This window comes from Sitophilus oryzae, unplaced genomic scaffold, assembly GCF_002938485.1.
Source record: "Sitophilus oryzae breed Bouriz unplaced genomic scaffold, Soryzae_2.0 scaffold_1508_pilon_pilon, whole genome shotgun sequence".
NCBI lineage: Eukaryota > Metazoa > Arthropoda > Insecta > Coleoptera > Curculionidae > Sitophilus > Sitophilus oryzae.
This window is the reverse complement of record NW_022146179.1, coordinates 852072-866017: the sequence shown is the minus strand read 5'-3', so window position 1 is coordinate 866017 and position 13946 is coordinate 852072. Positions and strand designations below refer to the sequence as shown.

General features: G+C 34.4%; 1 protein-coding gene across 4 annotated transcripts in view; it reads left to right on the top strand.

Annotated features, from left to right (window-relative positions):
• LOC115878352 (DNA-directed RNA polymerases I, II, and III subunit RPABC3) overlaps nt 1–13946 on the top strand; it is a 75798-nt gene that overhangs the window by 19262 nt on the left and 42590 nt on the right. For all 4 annotated transcript variants that reach the window (XM_030894821.1, XM_030894822.1, XM_030894820.1 and 1 more), the window contains one exon: nt 12810–12893. In XM_030894821.1, coding sequence (XP_030750681.1) covers nt 12810–12893 — 84 coding nt within the window. The remainder of the gene's footprint in view (nt 1–12809; nt 12894–13946) is intronic.

The following is a 13946-nucleotide window of genomic DNA, read 5'->3' as shown; positions in this document are numbered from 1 at the left end:
GAAATTATATACTGTAGTCGTGTTCGGCATTATACTCTGAGAAATATAGATAAATTTCTAATATCTAATTTAGAAATATCTAATTTAGAAGTAATTACATAATAAACACAATCATTGTGTTTATTATGTAATTACTTCTCTTGTATTTATTTTTGTGGGAAATAAAGACAATTACATACATACATAAACAAAGAACAACAGATATAAAGCAACCCAGAGGAAAAGAGAGGAAATACCTGTACTCTCTCTGATATTTGTGAAAGTTACGGCAAAGTATTGTTGTAAATGTCATCTTTTTGATCGACTTGAAAACTTCGAGCAAAAAGATAACACTTTCAATTCCCTGTCAGATATCAGAGACGATACAGGTTTTTCCTCTCTTTTCCCCTGGAATACTTTTAATTTATTATTCTTTGTTTATCTAGATTTCTCAGAGCACTATGAACGAACTCAGCTTGTATATTTGAAATAACTCGTCCAGTTGGCTTCAAAATGATCGATGACAATTCCCATATAATTTTACTTTCAAAATTATGATATGTATCTTCATTTCTAAGCCATCTATGACGCCCTTTTTTCAGTTCTGTTATAATTAATTTTGTCTCTTGATCTGTACGTGTAACATTATTCTTTTAATTTTATTAATTTATTATTGTGAAATTAATTTCTGTTGTATATTTGATATTGATAATAAACATATTTTTAAAAAATGGTGTATTTTTTGTGTGTTTATGTATGTTATAATTAAAAATAAATAAATTAAATTTTTTTATTTTTTAAACTTCCCGCCATACGTGACCATCTAGTCCGTAGTTCCTACAAGCGATATTGGGGGCGCTAGTAGCAGTAGACTTGTCAACAGTGTCAAATTTAAACGTCAATTTAACTTTCCAATATTTAGCAAGGCGCTAGCACTTCTTCTTGTGTATGTGTTTTGTGCCTAGCACCCAGCACAGAGTGGGTGGGACGCAGCCAGAACAATGCTTCTCGGCAGTCCATCACAGTTTTCGATCTCACTGATTGCCTGGTGATGTTTCTTAAAGCGCCCAAGCTGTCGGCGCCCATCTCTTATTGGTCTATCAGCGATTTTCTCTCGTATACAACTGATCGCTTCCTTTATAGCGCAAACTTCTTCTAGTAGAATATTACCGCCATCCGATAGCCTTAAAGATCGTCGGATGTCTAATTCCTCTGAGAACATGCCTATACCTGTGTCTCCTGAAGTTACGAGCATCTGTGTAGACTGTTATCTCTTGAGTGTTCATTACTCGGTTGCTTTCCCATTCTTCTCTTGTCGGGTTGCGAATTCTTATCTTTTCTCCAAAATCATGTTTGGTGAGCATATGGTCCGTTTTCTGGTCTAGCAGTATGTGGACACGTTTCCGCTATGATTTTCCCAATCATTGGCAATATCCTCGAGTGACCGTAGTTGGTCTGGTTCCACAGATTGGATTCTCTTAATCTTAGGGCACGCTTAGCGGCCAGATCCTTTACGAGCCAATCGATTGATTGTCCAGAATTACTTCTAGCGCAGCTTGCGCTGTGTTGTTCCTTGCTTCAGTTGTACCTAGTGCTAATCGCTGTACTTTTGTGGGGCTTTTTCTATTAGTCTTTTTTAGTACCGCTTCCCACCATACTAGTGCTCCATAGGTGATGATTGGTCTAACTACAGCAGTATACATCCAGTGTATAATGTACAGTTGCAGACCCCATCTTCTTCTTAACATTTTCTTACATGCATAGAATGCATTTATTCCCTTTATCATTCTTTCTTCCGTGTTCCTTTTCCAGGAAAGCTTCGAGTCCAGAATGATTTCTAAATATTTTGTTTCCTTAACAATATTTATTTTGCCCTTACTAAATCTGTCTTAGCTAGTAAAAAAGGTCTTATATTGTATTATTCATACTAAGATAAATGGAAAGCCTAAATAAATATGACAATTGCTCTTGTCCATAAAAGATACACTTAGTCATAAAATAGATGACATACCCGAGTGGTAAACCGCTGACGAATTTCTGTACACTAATACCAAAGTAATGCAAAAAATACAGATTAAATAACAACATTTCTCGAATGCTAACTCCCACTAATTCCAAACTAATTCCCATATAATACCACGAATATGTCACAATATATGCAAAAAATTCCAACTATAATTCTAATACAATACCACTAATACCACGAGTAATGCCAAAAAATGCCAACTAATGCCACTAATTACCATGACTAATACCACTAATACCTACCCAATAATGCCAACATCTTGTACACCAAAATTCATTAGCAGACTAGCCCTCGAGAAGAACTAATTTTGAAGATAGAAAAATATAATTATCTTACAAATAAAAAAAAGAATATAAATCTAAATATTAGTGGCAAAAATATAAAACTTCTATTCTTCAGTCTGAAGAAAAGATAGCAAATGAAAAGTGTTGAATACCAATAAATTATAATTATATTATTTATTAGTTTTATTTCCAAAACTGAAAGCTAAACATAATTAAATTTGTTTATGAATTGTTGTTGTCTATAAGTTTGTACATAATGGCAGGGATGGGAATAGGTAGATAGAAATACAGCATAAATACCGCATAGGCGAGAACAGGAAACCGGGACTTCTGTTACAAAATCCCGGTATTTCTCTGGAACGGTCGCTATTATAACGCAACTCACGTGGAACTGGTATTCCCATCACTAACCAGGACTGGTATAGTACCTTGATTGGTCTAATACCTATAAACAACTTCCCTCGTTAAATGACACTTGCTCTCTTACTATTTATCGACCTCCGTATGAGCGCCTCCTATTGAGTTCAATGTCAAGTTCGGATATCGCGTGGGCGACATAGATTGAGTCTCGGTAATCGACCATGGATTTGAAATCGTGACCGATCCGGGCTTAATACCGTGAATCGAGGTATTCTACCACATTTCTTGCAAATCTTCATAAATTTTTCGATTGATCAAACCCCAATAATAATAAATTATCTAGATTACTTGCATTTATAACCTGAACGTTTGTGTCGGAACTATGCGATTTCTATCCAATGAGAGGATACATGACAGTGACAGTTGTCTGATGTTGTTTTAATTCCTAGGTAACTTTGAATAAAGAGATTTAAGGAAGGAGCGTAATGCTATTTTTTTCAATCTACAAATGGTAGTTATTTAATTAAAGGTAGTAAATTTAGAAGGATTAAGCTTCATTCAGTACCTCCAAATTAGCGTAGAACTTTGTTGCTCTAATTTCAATGTAAGCATTCAGAACGTCAAAATTAGTGGTAGTAATTTTCAATTACTACAGCTTCATTCAGAACTTTGCATTTAGTGTAATAAATTAGTGGTTTCAATTACACTTTATACTTTTTAGTTTACAATCATTGACAATGTTTAAAAACACTATTAAAATTAATAGAATATCCTAGCAACAGCTTGCGTTAGTCAATTATATCCAAAAGGTTTGTTCTCACATCTGTAAGAAACATATTTCCAACAGATAATCATGCGCAATAGAGTAAAACGCGTTCGCACAGAAATTTTTGATTGGTTTTCAACCAACAGTACGCTGTTCACACAGAAAATTCTGATTGTTAGCTAACAGTCAGACCTGTTTGCGGATCTTTTGCAAGTGTCCGGCGCATGCGTATTGCGACCAGGCCCTAGACACTCAATAATAATTTTATGGAACTACAAATTTAGTTTCTTCCGCATCGCCAGGTGGCGTAAAAGACATTAAAGTACAGGTTTCTAATTTATATATGAAGGTGACATGACAGCCTCTATATTTACTACCATCTATGGTCTAGTTTTGGTCTAGTTGTCAAAATGTTGGTGATCCGTCAAGTTATTTTTAAATAATTATTAATTCAGATATTCCTGATTTGCCGGAAAGTTCGGTGATTTGTGTTTATAGTTTATGTTTTTATTCATTTGTGCATTTTGATATTTACAGTCGATCATTATTTTCGTGCTGGATACTAAACATTTTTATTAAAGACATTTTAGACATCTTAGAAATAATACATTTATGAACAAACTAAAAAAAAAATGTTTAATCATAAATGAGTAAGTATAGTTGGTAATATAGTATTTTTAGTAATAGTTAAGTACTAGTCTATACTATATTATAATTTATTTGTTAAATCAAAAATATTGGCGGTATGTGCTCTATTGTTGGTGTTTAAAATGTATGTTTTCATAATTTTATTTTTTAGTTTTGAGAATGTGTTACACTTTGATGATCAAATAAAACATAAAATATAGTAAACAAGTCTATATTTATTATTTTATATCATATAACAATACACGTGATGCATATACGCAAAGTTACGCATCACGTGTATTGTTATATGGCTTTTTCGGAGATGCGAGATGTGAGCGATATTTGAAGATGCGAGTGGTCAAGAATAGGTCCCCAGAGACGGCGCTGGCTGCCGGAAAGCAGAAACCTGCCTCCACTATGTTCGTACCCTATCTCTAGTACGTGACATTAGTCTATGATTGCGACCCAACGTCATTACTTGTTAAACTGAACCTACAAAAGGTGTTTTGTTGTTTAGTGTTTTTTTCTTCAAAAAATAAAGAAAAGAAATGAGCGATTTTGAATCTTCCGAAGAATCTGAGGCGTCCGAATTTTCGGATACAGACACAGACCTAGACTAGCCGATGGAGGAACGGGCCAGGCCCATATGAATCAATATTACAAAACATTAAAACTTGATTAAAACGAACAAAACCAAAAACATTAAAAGATGTCTTTGGTTAATTCCCTGGTCGTTTTCTTCTTTATTCAGAATTACGTAGGAGTTAAAATTAGTTGTATTATTAGATCAAAAAAGAAGAGTAGGGGATTCGCTGTTCTGACAGACAGTTTGAAATCGATCAGAAACTGCATTATCTGAGACCTGCGCATTAACACGGGTTTGGAAGAAGTCACAATCATGTCACAAACATGTTGGGAACACGTTGTGGGAACAAACCTATAGAGAAAGCCTAATATTTAGCTTATAAAACAATCAACTTTTGATTTCTAACCACAAATTCTCTTGACATCAAAGGTTAAAATGATATTTCTCGCAAATTTTGAAGTATAATAAATACATACAAAAAGTTAACAAACGTTTGACTTTTCCTCTAATTATACTTCAAAATTTGCGATGAATGTCATTTTAGCCATTATCATCCGTCCAAGAAGAGAAATTGTGGTTAGAAATCATAAGTTTATTGTTTTTATAAGGTAAATATTACACATTCTCTATGGATACAACTGACTACCGCAAGCTGTTGCTAGGATATATTCTAATTTTAATTGTTTTTTAGACATTGTGAATGATCGTAAACTAAAAAGTATAAAGTGTAACTGAAACCACTAATTTATTCCACTATATATTTGCGAGGTTCTGAGGACAAAATTAGTGGAATAAATAAATAATTTCAATTAGCGTAGAAGTTTGTTCTTCTAATTTCATTGTAAGCATTCACAACGTCAAAATTACTGGTAGTAATCTTCAATTAGTGGAAAAAGTTGACAAACTTTTAACTTTTCCACTAATTGTACTTAAAAAGTTGCGAGGAATGTAATTTTGGCCTTTGATTATCTTCCGTCAAAAGAAATTGTGGTTAGAAATCAAAAGTTGATTGTTTTATAAGCTAAATATTAAGGCCGATTCTCACCTAAGCGGCATCGAGCGAGGCAGCGCGGCGCGAGGCGTAGCGTCATTTCGGATCGTCTATTCACACCTAAGCGGCATTTGGCAGCAGCAGAAACGAAACAGTACAGTTTTGTTTGTATTTGAGTGTATACGTAGGTGGACGACAATGACTTCGCGCACGTTAGATGATTCAACATCCTCATCATCAGAAGATTTTTTGTTTGTCGCTGCAATATGTCATGAACATGAACAGAAAAAGAGCAAAAAAAAACGGCAATATTACAAACAAGTACTCAATATTACAAAAATATTACAATAATACAAAGTAGTACTAATCAGTCGATCGAGTACTATCAGTCGATCAATTTTTTCCGCGTCCATGCTTTTTCAAAATACTACAAACACAAATTTTTACAATTTAAATAACCTATTCAAGTCGTCGCGTGGCTTGCTTTTGACGCTTCGTGAACATGCATGTTTTTTGACACTTGGTCGTCAGCAGGCGATCGCGCCCGAGTTTAGACACGCGTGCCGCGAGCCAACGCTCCTGGGAGCGTTGAAAAATCGCAGCACCGGACCGCGACAATACGCTTGGCGCCGCTCTGCTTAGGTGAGGACGGTATCATTTGATTACACGCAAACAATTGGAAACATCATTTTGAAGCGACGCACCGCGCCGCGTCGCTTCGCTCGATGCCGCTTAGGTGAGAATCGGCCTTTAGGCTTTCTCTATGGATACAACTGACTATCGCAAGCTGTTGCTATGATATTCTATTAATATTAATTGTGTTTTTTAAACATTGTGAATGGTCGTAAACTAAAAAGTATAAAGTGTAATTGAAACCACTAATTGCCAATTGTGAGATTCTAAATGAAGCTTTACAGAAGGAAATAGGAGAAATTGTGTGTCAGAACTTAATTTAACAGTGACACTATTGTGATTTATCGAAAGACTGAAAACTAGTTGAGCGTGCGGTAGATCTCGGTCAAAAATCCATAGAAATAATGGAATAACTTTTCACTAGTAAGTGACTATACTGGGCGAGTCTTAAATAAGGGCAAATATTTTTAGGGGTAGTATATTTCGGCCCCAGAAACACATCTAGGAGTTTTTTTCGCGAAAAATGTTGAGATTTTTTAAATTTTTAGTTAAAAAACATAATCTAAGGTACCTGAACCAATTAAGGCCACGTTAAGGTTTAAAGGGGCATTGCAAGAAAAATATTAATCCAACCCTTGTAGAAAATATTGGGGAACAATTAGTGCTTCATATATGTTGATCCTACATCAAAAAAAGTATAATTTTTTGTTTGTTTTGTGGATTTTTTTTGTTTTTTTAAAAACACTGCAATTGGCCTTATTGGGTAACCCAGGCACTTTTAAAGGCCACGTGCAGAAATTGATAAATAGGAGCTATTACAATAAAAAAAACAATTTTTTGTTGATAACATTTTTATTTAACCAAGAAACTTACTAAATTTCGCAATCGTAACAAACAAACTTGGTTTTATTATCCCTGCATAACCCGACACATTCCTCATGGACGTATCGGCAACACAACACACAAAGTCGCATGTCTAACACCCTATCTTCCTTACAAATAAAGCAGTACCAACTCTCCGTTGATGGCTTTTTACTTTTTAAAGCTTTATTTTTATTCTTAACTTTGGAAGTTGAAGGAGTTAAATTTTCTCTGTTACTCGTCGAAGGTACCGCAAAACTAGTGGAAGGTTCGGCAAAACTAGAGGAAGGTTTGTTAAATAAATCTCTGACAACAACTTGAGCAGCTGAATTAATTGCTTTGCGTCGTTTAGTGACTGGAATTTTTAATTCAGGTGTTGGAAACAATTCCTTCATACTCTCCCTCGATTCATTCAAAATTGAGTCTTGATTTTCATTCCTAGTTTCAGGTTCAATTGCATCAGTAGTTTTATTACCGTTACAATCCAAAGATATTTTCTTCTTCAGAACCAAATTAATGAGTGGTTCATTATCAGAATCACTATCGGATCCTTCTTCTGATTCTGAAGAGCTTAACGTTACTTCGTTACGAGGATTTATTTGTGGATCTTCCATTCCATCTTCATTATTAGCTGCAGGAGATGCACGATAGGACAATCTACTAGGAGCAAATGCAATTTCTGGTATGGAATTAGGGTTGTATGGAAATATTCCAGTGGCTTCAAAAGCCGACTGTAAATTTTTCACAGACATAGCTTTTGGGTAAATTTCGCTGAGTATCTTACCAAACCGAGTTCTTGTTATTTTTCTATCAGGAAAAGTTGTCCAATACAGTAATACTTCTTCGTCCCAATAATGTTCAAAGCTGCGAAAAACGCATTTATCAAGTGGTTGTAACTCGTGTGTGGTGTTGCTAGGCAGACACAAAAGAGTTATTCCCAATGCATCTGCGGTTTCAAAAACAGAAATATCCAGGTGAGAGGCTGCTCCATCCATTATCAGCAAAACGTCTCCTTCGGGCTTAAATTTAGCGAAGTGCTGTAGCCACTTACAAAAAACACTTGTGGTCATGCTCCCCTTAGGTGTCATTTCAATAACAGTCCCAGGAGCCATATTTTCTTTCCATTCGTCCTTGCACCTTTTTCCTTTAAATAAGACCATTGGGGGTATGGCTTGACCAACTGCGCTGCCACAAGCGACCACAGTCACGTTTTCGGCATGCTCCGTTGCAATTATGTGAACCCTCCTTTCACCTTTTCTGGCAAGGACCTTTTGCTGATGGTGTAGGGTCAATCTGCAACCCTTTTCATCCATGTTAAATATCAAGTGCGGCTTGTCAATAAAGTTTTTTTCAGTCATTATCTGTTTTAGTTTAGTAAAATAGTCATTTACAATGGTTTTGTTCATTTTTTGGGCCCTAGCGGGATTAAGAAGCTGAGCTTTACGCTCGGTGATTTCTGGGTGCCTGGCAAAAAATAATTTTATCCATCTTCTGCCAGCCATTTCCTTTTCTCGATTAAAACAGTGTCTAATATTTCTAGTGTTTGCAAATGTATACACCGACTTTCGAATGATTTTGTTTGTCAAAGGTACTCCGATATTGCCTAACCTTATAATACGTTGACACAACTCATTTTCTTGTTCTACGGTTAGTATTGAGGATCTCCCCAATTTCTTAACGAAACTTCCAGTTGTGACATGGTTTCGAAGGGTTCGTCTCGGAATATCATAGCGCTTAGCCGCTGTCAGGACAGGCATTCCCTGATTTATACTCGCAAGAGCTCTCCTCAACTGCTGCTCGGACCATTTTGCTCTTTGTGTGGGTGGCATGTTCTGAGAATAGAGAAGAAAATAGGTAAGAACCTAATAAGGCCACATAGTTCCTAACAAGGCCACTCAGGTGGCTTTATTAGGAACGCATAACCTTAAAACAACAAACCCTCGTAACTCCTTTAAAGTTGAAAATAACAAAAAACCCAAATTACTACCATTAAGCTAACTTACCTTGGTAACTCCTTATGTAAAAAGAAAAGTTATAAAAAACAATTTCAATAAAAAATCACAAACAACATATACAAGAATCCCGTTAACGAAAACGGCTACAAACCACGATGTGCTGTAACTCCATCTGTTGGCGATTTTTTGAAATCACCCATAGACTAAAGTTATAGAGCGCATGGGTATATATTATTGTTAGTTACAATTTTTACGTTAGGTTTGTTTTCTGTCGCTAGGGGGCGTATGGCCTTATAGTAGCACTGGCCTTAATTGGGTAAAGTACCTTATACTAATATATAAAATCCTTAAGTGAGTGACATACTGATTAATCACGATCCTGCTCAAACCACTCAACGTAAGAAGCTCTATTTTGGTATACAGGTTGATTCTAGGGTGTAGAGGTTCGATAAGAAGGGATTTTTCGAAATTCCAGTTCCAAGAAGGTGAAACCACCCCTGAAATATTACAATATTTTTTATTTAAAAAACGGTCAAGTTTCCGAAAAAACGCTTAAACACGTATATTTTATTTTGTTTTTTGACATATTTTAAGATTTTTTAAAAATGTATACAGGGTGTTTCGAAAAATCTGGTCATTGATTAATCACGATCCTGCTTAAAGCGCTTGACGTAAAAAGCTGATTTTTGGAAAACAGATTGACTTTAGGGTGTAGAGGTTCGACAAGAAGGGATTTTTCGAAACTCGAATTCTAAGGGGGTGAAACCATTCCTCATATATTAAAATATTTTTTATTTAAAAACCGGTGAGTTTTTCGGAAAAACTCTTAAACACGTATATTTTATTTTGTTGTTTTACATATTTTAAGATTTTTTATAAATTTATACAGGGTGTTTCATAAAATATGACCATTGAGTAATCACGATTCTGCTTAATCTGCTTGACGTTTAAAGCTGATTTGTGGCAAACGGATTGACTGTGGGGTGTAGAGGTTAGATAAGGAGGGGTTTCTCGAATCTCAAATTCCAAGAGGATGAAAACGCCCCTAATATATTACAATATTTGTTATTTAAAAAACGGTTAGTCTTTCGGAAAAACGCTTGGACAAGCATAATTTATTTGGTTTTTTTACATATTTTGAAATTTTTTAAAAAATCATACAGGGTGTTCCAAGAAGTTGGGTAATTTCTTAACCACGATTCTGCTTAAACTGCTTGACGTAAAAAGCTTATTTTTGGCAAACGGATTTTTCGAAAGTCAAATTCCAACGAGATGAAACTACCCCTCAAATATTACCAAGTTATATAATAATATCGCCATATTGTTTTTTCTCATGCTGACATAAATGTGAGAAAATTTTATCCAGTTTGTATGTTAATGGAAATTATTGCTTTGCTTTATCATCACCATTACAAATGATTAATTCGACGCGAACGAAGTCGCTGGTACACGCTAGTATCTTCATAATATAGCAACAGTAGTAGTAGATTAAACTTACAAGAAAACCCAGAAAAGAGCCAGCGGTTCTCAAAATTTAAGCGAAATTTCATTTTTTTTTAAATCTTCAAAGTAAAATATCGGTAATTTTGGACTTATTTGAAAAACGGTAAAGAGAAAACATTTTTTTATCGAAGTTAGCACAAGTAAGTTCACATTTTAATGCCAAAGCGAATGGTGATATTGTAAAATTCCGTAACAGCTTTGAAAGGGTACTTTCCATTGGGGTGGCTACTTATTTTATTCTTATATAGATACAGTAATTTCAACAAATGAAAATTAAAGCTAGGATTTTTTTTATGTAAAAAAGTGCTCTTAAAGGTTCCGATGCTAATTCTGCTGTTCCGTTGCGTTTAAAGGTTCCGATGCATCTTTTTGAGTATTAGCCGTAAGAGACTATTATTAAGTAAGTTCAAAATATCCTAGTTATTTTACTTTGAAAATTAAAAAATAAAGAGAGATATTATTTTTAACTGAAAATTAAAAGAATTTCCAATTTTTTTTAGCCGACCATACCAATAGGTATGGTAGGCTATTAAGATCGGCAAAAAAAAGTTTTTTTAATTTCACTCAAAATGAGTTATTTGGGTCATAAATTACCTAAATACAAAATATTTTTATGGTGTCTGTCTGTCCGTCCGCCTGTCCGTCTGTCTGTAACACGATAACTCAAAAACTGCTAAACCGATTTTAACCAAATTTGGCACAAAAGTACTGTGGCACCCGAGAATCTGGTCATTAGTTTTTGGTGGGGGTGGGGGGTGGTAATGGGGTTTGGGAGGGGGTTAAAAATTTAAAAAAATTGTAACTCCAAAATTACAGTAGCTAGCGAAACGTGGTTTTCAATTTAAGATTAGGAATAATATTTGCAATAAAATTTGTAATAATACCAAAATCAGTCAAAGTCGCAGTTTTTGAGATATTCCGTGTTTCCATAGTCCGTTTTTGAGAAAATCCCTGTGGATAACTCCAAACTCCCATCGGACGCGACCCCAGGTGGCGGATAGGGGAAATAACCGCGGACAAAAATTGGAAAAATTCTTTTACTTTGAAACTAAAAGCACTGCCTACCAACTTTTTATTAACATATTTTAGTATGGGCGACTATACGTGCCTCCCGGCGCTAATTTTTTTGAAAAATGTCAAATTTTCAAAATGTGTTTTTTTGCGAAAAAAACTCATAGAAGTGTTTCTGTGTCAAAATATACCTCCCCTAAAACCATCTGCACTTATTTAAGACCCACCCTGTATAATATAGATACGTTACGTGCAGTAAACCAATCAATTATGAATTTCACCTAGAATTAATTAATTATACATATATTTTCTCTTGCATTTTCGCTTTTATTTCCTTGTCAAAAATAATTAGTGTACGTCAGTTTGACTTTTAATGTTTCAGTAACGTATCTGGTAAATTTGTTATTAAATAATTATTATTATAAATTATCTATTTTTATTAGAAATATATTATTATTTATTATTATTATACCAATAACATTTATTGACAGCGTAAAACAAAACCAATAAATTCAGGGGTTTACCTAATATTAGATATATTGTTACACGTTCTAATAAAAATAGAACGGCACGGATTAACCGGAATAATTATTAATCTTTTTATTCAAAGACAGGTAATGTGCGTCAAAATATTCCTTGGTCCGTGAGACCAACTTTTCATGAACTTTTTAATATATTCAACCATTGCTGAATGACCTATATTATCAGTTCTATTATTATTAATTTAAGAATAAATAATACTTAGAGATATATTGATATATAGAGAGATCATAGAACAATTACGTATTATGTTTACATAAAAAAGATTGTGTTTTTTAAAGAGAGCTGGTTTTATATTTGCAGAAACTACATATAAACATAATTAATAAAATATACGTTTTAAACCAAACCATATCAACCGGAATAATTATTTTTTTTTTTCCAAAGACAGGTAAGTTGCGTCAAAATCTTCCTTGGTTCGTTAGACAGATTTTCCACGAACTTTTTTATATTATTCAACCATTGCTGAATGAACTATATTATCAGTTCTATTATTATGAATTTCATATTTATTTTTAGATTATGGGAAAAACCACAACCATATGATAATATTTCAATAATTTCCAAGTATTTTGATCAATACAATAGGAAACATTTTTTTCACAGAAAGTTATAATATAGCGTACAAGCTTAACGTATGCTGGCTGCCGTTTCGTTATTTAATTTTATTTTTATTGTTGTTTTCAGTGAGCCGGCTACACTGTGAATCGGAATCGTTCAAAATGGATTTGATTTTGGATATAAATTCGTGGCTGTATCCAATGGAACTAGGTAAGTTTTTTAGTTATTTATTTCTATAAATATATTTTGATTTTTTTTAATATTTAAGGTTATAGGATTTATAACTTTTAATAGAGGATGTCTAATTTTCCTTATAACTGTACGTCATCATCATCATCATCATCATTTTCAGCTTATTCAACCATTTCCAATTATGGTGTAGCCTCCCTCACATATTTAGGTACCCTCTTTATAGTTGGGTCCATTGTTGTCTATTGTTGACTATGCGGGCCCAAGTTATCTCTGCTAATTTCCTAGTATCATGGTCCCATCTCAGGTTCGGTCTTCTACGTCTCTTAATTCCTCGTGGGTACCATCTGTGGTACCATACTGTAATTTTTGTGGTCCATCTATTGTCCGTTCTTCTTGCCAGGTGTCCTGATGCCCATTGCGATTCGAGGAATTTGACTCTGTGGATGACATCTATTACCTGGGTCTTTTGTCGTAGCCCACTCTATTCTTTTACGGTCTCTCTTGGTTATTCCCAGCATATTTCGCTCCATTGAGCGTTGTGAGACCTGCAGTTTTCTTATCATTAAGCAAGTCATTAACTCCTACAAAAATAGGAGTTGTTGATATAGTATACACACACATTAGTCGAACGTTTTCTTCTTTGAATGGAGTGGCTTGTAGATTTGGATATGATTGAGTTTCTTCCATAAGTACTCCATGCTAACTTAATTCTTCTCTTTAATTTCTGGTAGTAGAGATCCCGAGCTGTGTATTAGTTGTCCTAAATATATACATATATTCTTCTACTATTTCCACTGTTGTGTTATTTATTAGAATGTCTTTTCTTTCCACTAGTTCGTTGTGCATTACTTTAGGTTTTGCAAAATTCATTTTGAGACCCACTTTATTGCTGGCTTTATTTAGTTCATTTATTTGTGCTTGTAGTTGTGTTCTTCAGGACTATTGGCAATTAAGACTGTCATCAGCGAATCTTATAGACGGTTTAGATAGTCTCCATCTATTTTTAATTCTTTGTTGGTTCAGTCCAGTTGACGGAAGGTTTCTTCTAGTGTTTCTGTAAACAGTTTTGGG